This window comes from Oratosquilla oratoria, chromosome 5 (genome assembly GCF_046742065.1).
Source record: "Oratosquilla oratoria isolate Oo_2021 chromosome 5, ASM4674206v1, whole genome shotgun sequence".
NCBI classification, from domain to species: domain Eukaryota; kingdom Metazoa; phylum Arthropoda; class Malacostraca; order Stomatopoda; family Squillidae; genus Oratosquilla; species Oratosquilla oratoria.
In genome coordinates, this window is record NC_134781.1 from 36711702 (window position 1) to 36726364 (window position 14663).

Genomic DNA, 14663 nt, shown 5'->3' on the forward strand with positions numbered 1-14663 from the left:
CGATATGTATGTACATACTTATTCACACCCTCATTATAAATTTCCTTCCATACTGTCCATTTTTCTTCCACCTTTGTTTCATCATTATTGAAATTATTCCGATTTGCTTCTTGAAAGAATTTTCTAAGTTTCTCAAAATCTGTTTTGTTGTACATTAGTCTTCCTTTTCTGTGTTTTTCATTTATTTCTATATTCGTTTCTTCATTTAATTCTAGTTCCATTAGAATGTGATCACTTTTTCCAATTGGTGTCTTGTATTCGATTTTATCAACAATTTCGGGTTCTTAAGTGAATATCAAATCCAATCTTGAGGGTTCATTGTTATTTCTATATTTGGTGTTTTCCTTGACCCATTGCGTCAATGTGTAATCAATGGTCATTTCCACTAATATGTTTTCCCAGTGATCTTCCCCTTTCACAGTCATCTCTTCCCAGCATATTTCTTTCAAGTTAAAATTACCCATAATTACCAGATTTCCTTCTTTTTTTAGTATTTCATTTAGTGTATTTCTTGTGTCTTCCTGCATTTTAGAGTGTTCACTTTCATTCCATGCATGAGTTTTGGGTGGTATATAAATCACTGCATATTTTCTATTTTTCATATCACTATCCTCAACTCTTATCATAATCAACTCCACATTGTTCTCTCCTTCTGTAATTTTTGTCACATTTAGGCCTTTCTTGGTTAATAACATCACTCCTTCACCCTGCTTTGTTTCTCTATTCCTGTACCAACAGTTATACTCCTTGTCCTACACTATTTGGTGGTAATGATCCTTTCAACTTTGTCTCCACAATCCCCATTATGTCTGGGTTTTCTTGTTCTAGATAGTCATTTAATTCATCTAATCCTGATATCAATCCATCTATATTGGTATATGATATCTTTATTTTTTTTCCTTTTCTTCCTTTTCTTCTTTCTCCTGCATTTTTTTTTCTCTCATGTACCATTTCCTCAGTCTCAAGTCCATTAACTCTCAAAAAAAAAAAAACTCTTTCCTTTCTTTTTCTGGTCTTTTTTCGTTCTTTTCCTTAAGTGTTTTTTCCTTTTCTTTTTCATCACTAAATTCCCTTTTTTATCCCTAGATTTTGTAGTTTTTACTTTTAGCTAGTTTTCCTATGTTCTTCTGCTATTCTCTGTGAATTAAGTTTTAATTTAAGAGGTCTATTCTTCTCTTCAGAATATTTGCCCATCCTATGGATATCTTCTACTGCCTTATGTCCTTATCCCTCCTCCTGTATTTCTTTTAGTATATCTGTCACTATATTCTTCTCCTCTTTTTTCCTTTGGAACCTTATTAGATTATGTTTTTCTTTGATACCATAGATTACAATACATTTTTTTTTATCTATTGTGTCTCTTACCCAATCTCTTTTTTCTTTTATTACTTCTATTACTGTGTCCTTTGTACTTTCATTCATTTGTTCTTTGATTATTTCTTTAAATATTATTTTTTGGTTTTCTTTGTCTTCATTCATTTGGTTTTTAATTTCCATCATGTTTGATTTTTTTACATTTTCACCAACTTTACCTGCCCCTATTAGTATTTTTTCATTAACTTCCTTCAACAAAGTTTCGTTTTTAATTGTATCTTCATTTTTCATCTTTTCATTATCATTTTTTACTTTAGCCAGTTCCTTTTTTATTTCTTCCAATTCCCTAACTAGTAGTGCATTTTCCTTCCTCAATTCACTCATAGCATAATGGAATTTAGAAAAAGCAAAAATAGACTATTGTGTCAATATAAAATTGGAAACAAGGAAGTCAACAAAATCATTCAGAAAGGGACCTGGGAGTGATCATCTCAAGTGACTTGACACCTGATAAACCTGTCAATAAATTATTTGGAGAGACTTTTAACTTAAGGGGGTACGCGACACCTAGGGGGGGTGAATTTGGTCAAAATATGGCATTTTTCAAAACTGTGTTCAAAATGTTCGTATACCACTTAGAAATAAATCCCGACAAATAATTTTCCAGCCGCGCGCAATTTAAAGGTCCTGGGTGAGGATTAAAGGGACAGATTTAATGGCGCAACCCACACTGGAAGGAGGCGTGCCACTTAGGACCTTCAGGCGCAGCGAATAACGTTGAAATTTGATTGAATTTACACTCGCCCAGTGTATCAACGGCCAATACGATTGTGGAGGGGAAGGGAGGAAGGTGGAGGGAGAATATTTCGCCAACTTTGTGCAAAACTAAGCGTTAGTTACCGGCTAGCTCCGAAAAGGGAAGTACGCATGTCTCATGAGCTCTCATTGCAATCTATTACTTTAGCTAATACATATTACTCTTTAGTACAGTCATCATGGGTAGCAAAAAGAACAAAAGAACATCACAATGACAAAAAACAGCAGTTAAAGATGGCAAGCAGTCAAAGACGACTAAAGATCTCACCACCTCTCACTCCACCACCGCCCTCACCTGCACCTCTGTGACGGTGACAGAGGTAAAGGACAACATTAGACTAAACAATTCAAAGAGGAAGATTAAATCCAAAGAAGAAAGCAAGAGGAAAAAGATCAAGGCTATACAGGAAGAAGAAAGAAGAAGGGACATCATATGATGCTAGAGGGGGTGCCCTACCAACATAGATTGGCGAGGGGAATCTGATGAGGAAAGAGAAGGCGCCCACTGCTGGAAAATAAACCTCTTTCCAATGATTTAGATACCCTGAAGACCCCCAGCAGTGAGGTTTCATATGAAGAAACTGCCAAAGGTGCAAAAAAGCAAATTATATGATGGTGTCGTCTGTGCGTCGTCATTACTGTGATATACTTATACTTTAGTTTTTCAGTATTTAAAGTACTTATAATTAAAATATGTTGATGATTTTTACTGTACTTACTCATTATATAATAAGAATTAAGCCATGAAAAAATCAGTCAAATTGGTGAAACTATAAGCAAGGTACAGATATATTTATATTTCAAGTTGCCATATCTCCGTTCGATATTTTTTTACTTTTTTTTTAATCATAAAAAATCTAAAATACATCAGATTTAGATGAAACTTACAGGGAATATTACTTTTAGTAACTGCTAGGGCCGATCGTTCGAATATTTTGAATAGGATGAAAGAGTTCGGAGTAATAATGGAAACAAGACAAAAAAAAAAAATTATTTTTCACGATTTTTGCCGGACATTAAAATTGAAATGCCTGTATGCAAAAGTATAAAGGAAATTGTTCAATTACTCAATGACCGGCCCTAGGTGTGCCTACTGACTAATCATAGCCAAAATATAAAACAAATTGGTCCACGTATTATGGTGCTGTGCACTTTTAAATGTTGCTACTGGTATACGTACATGTGTACATGTGTACATATGTACATGTGTACATGCATCATTCTGTTTCACCTAAAATGTAGGCAACATGGATACCTATTTACCTGAGAAGTTTCAGCTCTTTACTCTAAATAGTTTAGAAAATTACCTCCAGGTGTCGCGTACCCCCTTAATGCTCACTTCCAGTCTACTGCCACTTTCACCCCTTGTACATCTCATCACCTTACTTTTACCCACATTTATCTTTAGCTTTCTTCTATCACATACTCTCCCAAACTCTGCCACCAACTTCCTCAATCCCTCCTCCGATCCTGCCACAAGCGCAGTGTCGTCCGCAAACAACAGCTGGCTCACCTCCCACTTTTCTCCATTTTCTTTAACCATCTCCAATCCCTGACCCACTACCCTTGCATTTACCTCTCGCACCACCCCATCCATGTATAAGTTGAACAGCCAGGGCGACATAACGCATCCTTGACGAAGTCCCACCTTTACCTCGAACCACTCACTCTCTCCATTTCCAATCCTGACACAAGCTCTACTATTCTCATAAAAACTCTTGACAGCTCCCAGAAGCTTTCCTCCTATCCCGTATATCTGCATAACCTCCCACAGTGCCTTCCTGTCTACCCTATCATAAGCCTTTTCCAGATCCATAAAAGCCCAAAAATCATCCTTCCCCTTTCCTATAGCTTTCTCACATATCTGTCTTACCACAAAGATCTGATCTACACAACCTCTACCTGTCCTAAATCCACACTGTTCCTCACCAGTTACTCCTTCTGTTCCTCTCCTAATCCTCTCAACCAAGATCCTCCCATAAGCCTTCCTAACTACACCTAACAAGCTAATCCCTCTGAAACTACTACATTCACACTTGTCCCCTTTTTCCTTGTAAAGAGGAACTATACAGGCACTCCTCCAGTCCTCCGGCACTCTACCCTCTCTCCAACAAACATTAAATAATCTCACGAACCAGTCCACCATCACTGTACCTCCCTTTTTCAGACATTCCGCATGGCATCCATCCAGACTAGGTGCCTTACCTGCTTTCATCATCTTAACAACTGCCTTCACCTCATCCTTCCTTATTTCTCCTCCATTCTCCTCATTCATCACTCTCATTTTCTTCGCACTTCCCACTGCAGCAATCTTTCCTTCCCTATCCTCCTTCACATTTAGCAACTCCCTAAAATATTCTGCCCATCTTCCCCTTACTGCCTTCTCTTCCATTATCATCTCTCCATCTGCACCTTTTACCTTTTCTTCTCTACTTGATTCGCCTCCTCTTCCTCTCTTAATTTCTTTCCAAAACATCTTTTTATTACTTTCAAAATTTTCTGTCAAACTCTTACCCCACTTCACATCTGCTCTCCTCTTTGCTTCCTTTACCTTTTGCTTTACTTCTCTTTTCTTTTCTTTGTACCTCTCATATGACTCCCTCGTCCTATTTTGTAACCAATCTGTGAAAGCTCGCTTCTTCTCTTCTACAACCTTTTTTGTTTCCTCATCCCACCATTCACTACCTTTTCTTCTATTTATTTCCCCCTGTCCTTCTTGTTCCACACACCATCCTTGCACACTTTATGACTCCCTCCTTGAACCATCCCCATTCCTCCTCCACACCCAGCTCTACTCTACCCTTTACTCCCTCCCACTCCTCCTTCAGCTTCTTTCCGTACTCCTTCTCCTTTTCCTTCTCATTCAAAGAGTTCACTCTAAGAACCTCCCTACCTTTTGTCCCTTTCCTCTTCCTCCATCTATCCTCCACTTTCAACTTACCTTCCACCAAAAAACGATCTGATATTCCCCCACCCTCTCCCCTTAGCACATGTACATCCTTAACTCTTCCTATCATAATCCTATTTACCACTACATAATCCATTAGCGCTCTATCTAGCACCCTTCCATCCACCACCCTCTCCCATGTGTACTTATGCTTGACTTTCTTCTGAAACACTGTATTTGCTATCATCAATTCTCTTTCTAGACACATTTCCACCATCAACTCTCCACTACGATTCTTTCCTGGAACTCCACATTTCCCAACCACTCCATCGATTGGACCATTTCCCACCCTAGCATTAAGGTCTCCCAGTACTATCATTGACATTTCTTCCCAAATCCTCTATGCACTCATTTAGATCTATCCAAAAGGCCTCCCTTTCTTCTACACTCTTCTCACTACCAGGCCCATATGCACTTACAAAGACCCACATCTCCTTCCCCAGTTTCACCTTCATCCACATTATCCTTGAGGAAACCTCCTCCCACTCCACTACCCGTTTACCTATCTCTTCACTTACTAGAATAGCCACCCCTTCCCTCCCTCACCCTCTCTTCACTCCTTTCCTCAAAAATGCTGAGTGAAATAATAATAACAACTGTTGTCTCAATTTTCACTGAGTAGAAAACCTGTAGCCCCATGGCAGCTGGCAATGGTCCTCAGGCCCTTCCACAGACCTCTCTGGGAAGAAAATTTGGACTGTTGTCTGTGTTGTATTGATGTGGAAATGTTTATATGTAACCAGCTTGAAAGCAGTAGGAGGATGGAAGCAGTTGCCAGTTGTCAACTCTACACATGAGAGGTGTAAGAAATACAGTTGAAGGAGATGGAGAGATATCTTGGGCCCAATCCTGAGATTAAGTGTTAGCCTCTCTGGGCTGTAACTTTTGATGGAGGTGGGAGAGTTGATGGTTTTGAAAAGGGGCAGCTCCACCATCTATCCTGCAGGACCACAACAAGCAGGTACCCAACATTGGTCCCTCCTCAGTGAAAAATTTGTATAAATCATTGTCAACATCTTCTAGCTCAATAAATGTGGCATTTATTCTTTTATTTTTATGTTTACAATATCACTGCTTTATTTCAGTAGAAGATAGGGAGGAATGGTTAGAGGAAGTCGACTCCAAGAACAGAATGTTAAATTTTTTGTAACCACAAGGATATTGATTGTATAATTTTATGAGGGGATAAAGAGGGGAGTTGCCAATTAAATACAGCAGCCTTGCTGTGGATGTGCTGTCTTGCTAGCCTGCTTCTGACCCAGGGCAGTGGGTGAGATCCAGGGATGACCCATCATTCAGGAGAAGCCAAGATAAGAGGGGGGAGGGTGAATGGGAGTGGAGTATGTGGGGACAGGATGGGTGGGTGTGGGTTCTATGCCTTTTTTTTGGGGGGGGGGGCTACTACCCTTGTAAGGGAGGAAAAGCCATTGGTATATGTATGTATCAATTAATAAGATTTCACTGTTTGCAATTTTACACAAGAATGGTTATTATATTACCTGTTCTGTAAGTGACCATCCAGATGTCTGGCTGTGGGTGCGGAGCATAGTGGACTTCTTGTTCTTAGGTTGAAAATTACTTTCAATCAAGTGAGCCCATAGGCGCCGTGCTGCACGCATCTTAGCAATTTCCTATGTGAAACAAAAAATCAAGATACTTCAAATCTGTCAATACATCTTAAAAAAATTATCAAGAACACTGGTTTCCTCTGACAGTCTTTATTTCAAAATTTTCATCTTCACCGGCCAAAAAATAAAGTATATCAACCAACTAATCTAAATATTACCATATAGAAGTTCATCCCAATTCCCCAAAAGAAGGAGAGCCGTGGAGCAAAAGCATCGATATTCAGACCAGCCTTAATGCCAGTTCGGCAATACTCCAGTCCATCCGCAAGTGTGAAGGCCATTTCCAAAACAGCATTTGCCCCAGCCTCTTGCATGTGGTATCCACTAATACTTATGCTGTTAAACTTAGGCATATGCTGCAAATGAACATCTAGCCTCAATTAAGTAGGAAAATAAAATTGCAAAGTACTAGAAATGGAACATACATTTTCAGAGCACAGTGCTGCTTTACAGATTTACATACAGTAACAAATGAGAAAAGTTTCTAGGATATATATCATGTATGCTATATAACACAATAACTGGGGAAAAGTTAGAACAAATATAAATGACAGTGCTTAAACAAATATATATATATATATATATATATATATATATATATATATATACTTATGTATACATATATATATATATTATATACACACACACACATATATATATATATTACACACACATATATATATACAGGTAAACGTCGACTTACGATGGCATTAGGTTTCGATAGAGCCATCGTAAGACGATCTCATCGTAAGTCGATCCCCACTCTGTTCCGTGGTCACTGTACCTAGCCTACCTGTATATTAACCACCAGAGATACTGAATATAGCCTATTAAACATGTACAGTAGTTTATTTAATTATTTTTATCCTTTTTACCATATTCAAACACTATAATATGTATTTTCAGTACGGACTTAAATCTCGCGGGCAGCAGCCAATGCCAGCCGTACGACGTGACGTAATAATACTCGCATCATAAAATATAGTCACCGCTTATATCGATCGTTCTCTCTTTCACCCGCGAATTTTGAAAACCACAGAGAATGAATCATTTGAGAGAATGTAAAAACACAGGGGCGACTACAATAAATATAATCAAGACTCCTACGTGTGCGGCACCGTATGGAAGGGGTTAAATTATCATATCGTCGTCGTCGTCGTCGTCATCGTAAAGTCGAACAATCGTAAGTCGCGGCCATCGTAAGTCGACGTTTACCTGTATATATATATATATATATATATATATATATATATATATATATATATATATATATATATATATATATACAGTGGCCGCGAAAAGTTTGGGCGCAAAATTATAGGCGCCCCAACTTTCCCCTAAACTCAAAACATGCGAAAAATACAACTTTCCACCCAAACTTTTCACTATTTTTCAATGCTAGCGTTTGTACCCGTATTTAGCCGAGACAATACACACTATTTGGCAACTCTGTTTAGGCGCACTCGATGTCACATGGAGTCAGATTCTAAACATCTCTCACGGAGAGTAGTCTTTTTTTTGCGGTGGTCTCTGTTTTTGTGCCTTGATATCTCCGTAATGGGAAGTGGTAAAGAGCTGGAAAGAGACACAGTTGTTACAATCATAACCCTCTATAAGGAGGGTTATAAGTGTAAAGATATTGCTACTCGTGTGGGAATTGGAGTGCGTCAAGTGCAAAAATGGACCAAGAAATTTCGAGACGAAGGAAGTGACATCATTCGTACTCCAAAGCATCGCTCTGGTCGGCCAAGGAAGATATCAAATCGTACTTCTATGGTTCTAACTGCCTCCTAATAACCGTAGGAGGCAGTTAGAACCGTAGAAGTACAATTTGATATCTTCCTTGGCCGACCAGAGCGATGCTTTGGAGTACAAATGATGTCACTTCCTTCGTCTCGAAATTTCTTGGTCCACTTTTGCACTTGACGCACTCCAATTCCCACACGAGTAGCAATATCTTTACACTTATAACCCTCCTTATAGAGGGTTATGATTGTAACAACTGTGTCTCTTTCCAGCTCTTTACCACTTCCCATTACAAATTTGCCTCAGCCAACTTAATTATCGTACACGACGTCGTAACTTCGGGAGATTTACGTTAAACGAATGTCATAAAGCCCGTCGTTACTCCGAGTTGTCGTTAACCGAGTAGGTCATTAAACGAGGAGTGCCTGTACTTTGTTCTTTAGTCATTCTTGTCAACTTGGTGCAAAAAACATATTTTGTTCCTTATGTATTACAGATCAATCAAGGATACTTATTGGTTGGGTAGGTTAGGGCGTCGCTATTTCCAGCAGAGGTTGAGGTGACAGCAGTTTGAGATAAGGGCATGGTTCATTAAATTCCACACTACAAAGTACTCTGTAAGGGGCAACCTCCTAGCCTCCTGATGGGGGAAGTTTCGCAATGTTAAACTGAATCAAAACGAATCATGTATTGTGTTCATTGCTTAGAGATCAATTTTATTTTGTTATTCAACTAAGATCAGAACCAATACAGCAAGACACAGCACATCCATAGCAAGGCCACTTCATTTAATTGGTAACCCCCCTCTCCATCCCCTCATACAGATAAAGAGAAGACGGAGAGGAATCCCTTTGGGCTGCATCAAAATATCATTCACACATATACACTCCCTAACTGCCCATCCCCCACCTACTCCCTTCCATGCATCACAGCATCATCCATATACAACCAATCTCCACTCACCCCTCTTCTGTCTTCTCCCTTCCACAACAGACATCCCTCTCTTTCTCAACACCCCTTTTACCCCCATCCATCCACCTCATCCTTGGTCAACCCCTCATGTTCACTCCATCCACCTCTGACTTCCACATTTCTTTTACTAATCTTTCTTCACTCATTCTTTCCATATATCCAAACCATCCCAACACCCTTTCATCAATCAAATCTCCCATCTCCTATTCCACCCCCACTCTCCTCCTCACCTCCTCATTTCTCACTGTATCCAGCCTAGTAACCCCTACCATATTTCTCAGACATTTCATTTCAAACATATTTGAACTCTTCATCTCTTATGTTCTATATACAGTACTGTCAGCACAATCACCCCTTCATGGATGAATGTGTGGGATGTTATATGAACTTTGTAGATGATGCAAAACTACTAAAGAGAGTAAGTACAGAGAAAGATTGCAAATCATTGCAAGAAGACCTGGACAAAATCTGGAAATGGAGTCAGAAGAGTGAAGTGAATTTCAACATCAAGAAATGTGGTATAATGGAATTTTGAAAAGGCAAAAACAGAATATCGGGGCAATACAAAATTGGTACAAAGGAAATTAAAAAGGTAAACTTGGCAAGGGCCCTAGGAGTAACTATCACAAATGACATGACACCAGACAAACATAACAAATTAGTCAGAGAAACTTTCAATTTATTAAGATCAATGAAAGTGGCTTTTGACTACATGGATGAAGAAATGGTAAAGAAAATATAAGTTACACTGATAAGACCAAAATTGGAGTATGCTGCAACACTATGGATACTTAGTACTAAAAAGAACAAAGAAATTAGAAAGAATTCAAAGAGCAATGACAAAGATTGCATCAACACTCTCCAATTTGACAAACAAACTAAGATTGGACAAACTTGAACAACCAACCCTGGAACAAAGAAGAGAAAGAGGATACCTGCTAACCATATACAGAATTATGAAAGGGATGGAAGTCCTTGATAGAGATGACTTATTAAAGAGGGATAAAAGAAAAACCAGAGGACATGAAAAGAAACTTAAAAGGGATAGTTACATAAAAGATCTGAAAAAGAATAGCTTCCCACACAGAGTGATAGATATCTGGAACAAACTGAATGAAGAAACATTGAGTGCAAAAACTATACAAGAATTTAAGATCAAACTGGTTGCTGAAAGATATAAAAGCTGGTCACTACTAGCATAGCTCTCTTCCCATAAAATACAACTAGGTAAATACAATCTCCTCTTAGCATCCATTCCCAAATGTCTATTTCTCATTAGACATTTTAATCCCCCCCCAGGCATTTACTTGGTTCTCTCAACTTACAGCCTACCTCCACCTCCACTCCTCCCTTTCCCACCATATGACCCAGGGCAGTGGTCGAGATGCAGGGATGACCCACCATTCAGGAGGAGCCAAGATAAGAGGGTGGGAGGGGTGGTGTATAGAAGTGGATATGGGTGGGAGTGGAAACAGGTGCGGGTGGAATTACGTCTTTTGAATTTGACTACCTCCCTTGTTAGGGGAAATAAGCCCTTGGTATATGTATTAATCTGAAACATTAATTTATTTTGCCATATTCACCTTCTTGACAAAATATAACCTATTAACCTAATTGCATTCAACAAATTCTTGTTCAAAACTGAACACTGAATCTACTTCAAGACTCTTGCTTCCTCAGTCTCTAAACTTCATAGAAAATAAATAAATGAAATATGAGTTTGAATACTCAATCAAATCCCCTCAACCAATCTTCCACTGATGCTTTATAAGTATCAACATTCCAAACTGTAACAAGTGGGGGCCTAACCAGAATACATATTTTGTCGTCCTCACTATGATAGTATAAAGGCAACATAGTTGTTTGCTAATTATATAGTTTCCCCCATAACATAAATTTGTTTGCTGCTTTTTTTTTTTTTTTTTGACATGTATTCATGTTTACTTTAATTTGTTAGTAAATGTTCATACCAGCCACACTAAGGATCAGAACATGATATAATGTCCTTTGACATTACATACTAATGTAATATTTCGTCCTCTACCGACATTATATCCTAAAATGATATTTTGTTCTACACTGACATATTGCTCTACATCATTGCTATGCCCAAATCTGTTTTAGCCAATACACTCTATTTCCCCTACCCTTTAAATTTCTACCCCAAAAAAGGAACTAGTTCATTACAAACTCCCACAATGAGGTTTGTAAGAACCTCTTTGCCTCTGCGAGTATGGTGGATCCCATCAGAAGCATAAAGGTCATGATGCCTGGAAAAGAGATACCAAGGATCAAGAAAGTGGTATCCCACTTGTGTGCACAATTGTGACATTCTCTCATTGATCCCTATGGCTCTACTGTTCCAACACGAGCCTGCATAGATCCTCGGAAGGCTCCCACAGACTACATGACGGCTCCCATGGTCCTTCATCTCGTGAAGGGGGACCTTGTAATGCCAAACAAGTTCATCTGATCTCACCCTACCCACATCATTACTTCCCATATGAACAATCGTAACCATGTTCGTCCGCCTTTGCTCCCTGATGGTCTGGGTACAATCAGCGATCCCACAGCCTGGTTGACTAGTCTTCCACTGCAGGATGTCGTCAGAGCCTCACACCATAGAGTCCCCCACCACCAAGAACTCCTGATTTTCAGCCACCTCATCTTCCAGCAGACCAAAACAATTGGCTAAAGCCAGCGGTTTCTCCAAAGGCCACCCGCTTACCAAACGCAGGCTCGACAAACAGGTCCCAATGGAGCACCACTCGCTCATGGCACTATTCGAAGATATAAACTTCACAGAAAGTAATAAACTTAACAAGACTGGGCAAACGAGTTCTCTAGCTGAGGTCATGGAGCAGACTAGAGCTGAGGTTACAGAAAAAACTGAACTGGAGCTGAGGTCACAGAGCAGATTGAACTGGAGCTGAGGTCATGGACCAGACTGACTGGAGCCGAGGTCATGGACCAGACTGACTGGAGCTGAGGTCATGGAGCAGACTGACTGGAGCTGAGGTAACAGAGCAGACTGACTGGAGCTGAGGTCACGGAGCAGACTGAGCTGAGGTCACAGAGCAGACTGAGTTGAGATCATGGAGCAGACGGAGCTGAGGTCATCTATGTAATGATAAAGCATCTTTATGTTTTTCAACAATCTGTATATCTCCTCCACAGCTGTACTAATATTTGTCAGGTAACAGGTTGTCTCTTACCAACACTCCTAGATCTTTCTATTCTTTCACCTTTGTTATTGACAAACTTCCCATAGAATAATTTTATAATGGTCTTTTTGAGTTGGTACCTATTTCCAGTACTCTGCATTTTCTGGTAATTAAATTAATTTTCTACTCTTGGCTTCATGCATATATGGCATCTAAATTTTTCTGGAACAACCCAAAGTACTCTTCATTTCTTACTCTTTTCATGATCTTTCCATCATCTCCAAATATGCTTGCACTCCTTATTTTACTTCCCAGCATGTCATTTACATCTTGTCTCTCACTACCTGTTTGCTGAGCAGGACTCAAACCAAGCACACAGGAGATATGGTCTACCCCCTAGCCCACTGTGCCTCATATACTTGCCCTCTAGGAACCCACTTATTCATTCATGAAGTTTATCTCTTAGTCATTCAGTAGACATTTGTGGACAACTTTATAAATGGCCTTTTCTTGATTTGGGTACAAGCAGTCCATCCAGTCCCCTCTCTCTCTCTCCCACAGCACATCTATAACTCTTAGAGTAAAATCTTGAGTAAAAGTAAAAGGTTTGACACATATAATCTTTCAGATCATACGCAAAATTGATTGTCCATCAAAATGTTCATCTTTAAATATTTCTCCCATTGAACTTTCACAATTCTCTTGCAAAATCTCACTATCATGCTGGTCAAGGACCTGATGTATAATTCAATGGTAACTTTTTAACTTCCTCTTTTATAGACTGGTACCACATCTGCCTTCTTCCAATCCAGTGGCATTACTCCTTCTTTAAGTAAACATACAATTACACTAAATATTGTTAGCTAACTGGTCCCTGCACTCCTTGGGTGTTCAGTTTGTGATCCCACCAGTACCTGACACTTTCCTCATATCCAGTGATTTGAAGATTTTTAACACTTCTTTCATGTCAATGGCTATATCCTCTAACCCACTATTATTGCACACATTTCCTTCCTCCATAAAATCACTCTCTTTAGTGAAAACAGATTGGAAACTTGCATTCATTTCCCCAGCCTGAACTGATACTTCCTTAAAAACTTCACCATCCACTACTAGATTGGAGATTCCTTCCTTATGGCTACATTTACCATTGATCAATCAATCCACTGCCTTAGATAACACTTGCAGGAGACCCACATCATCAATTGGAGGTATACACCAGGGAGCTCATTGTTTCACTCACACAAACAAAATTGTCAGAGAATCCTCTAACTTAAGATCAATAAAAGTGGCGTTTAGCTATTTAGACAAAGAAATTATTAAAAAGATATTAGTCACACTAATAAGGCCTAGACTGGAGTATCCTGTGACATTATGGTCACCCAGTACCAAAAAGAATATGAAGGAAATTGAAAGAATACAGAGATCAACCACGAAAATGGTCCCAGCACTTTCAAACTTGTCATATGAAGAGAAACTACCAATACTGAAGTTACCAACTTTGGAACAAAGGAGAGAGGTGACTTACTGATCATCTGTAGAATCATGAAAGGAACAAAAATACTTGATAGAGAGGACTTACTAAATTGGGAAAAGAGAAACACAAGAGGACATGGAAAAAACTCAAAAAGGATAGTTATAGAAGAAATCTGGAGAAAAAAAAAACTGTTTTCCACACAGAGTGGTGGACCCTTGGAATAAACTGGAGGAAACAATAGTGTGTGCAAAAACCATACACAAATTTAAGTGCAACCTAGACACAGTGAGATACAAAGGCTGTACACCACAAGTGTAGCTCCCCTTCCCATAAGATACAACTAGGTAAAAACTAGGTAAATACATGCTGGTGCCAGTTCCCACAGCCTATCCAAGCAAGATCCCATGCAGCCACTTTACCCACTCCAAACAATACTTGACAGGTTCGATCAACTTGTCCCAGCCATGAATTCTGTGGGCATTCCCTTTGTCTTCTCCATCGAGGATTGTCCCTTGTATTTACCTAGTTGTACATACATACACCAAGGCTTTTTCCCCCTTACAAGGGAGGTAGCCAAAAAGGAAAAGGCATAAAATCAT

The 14663-nt window shown here is 39.2% G+C and overlaps 1 protein-coding gene across 2 annotated transcripts in view; it reads right to left on the minus strand.

Annotated features, from left to right (window-relative positions):
* LOC143025464 (methylmalonyl-CoA mutase, mitochondrial-like) overlaps positions 1-14663 on the minus strand; it is a 266536-nt gene that overhangs the window by 176922 nt on the left and 74951 nt on the right. For both annotated transcript variants that reach the window (XM_076185158.1, XM_076185159.1), the window contains exons 6-7: positions 6864-7061; positions 6577-6708 (exon numbers count right to left, since the gene is read on the minus strand). In XM_076185158.1, the coding sequence (XP_076041273.1) occupies positions 6577-6708; positions 6864-7061 (330 nt within the window). The remainder of the gene's footprint in view (positions 1-6576; positions 6709-6863; positions 7062-14663) is intronic.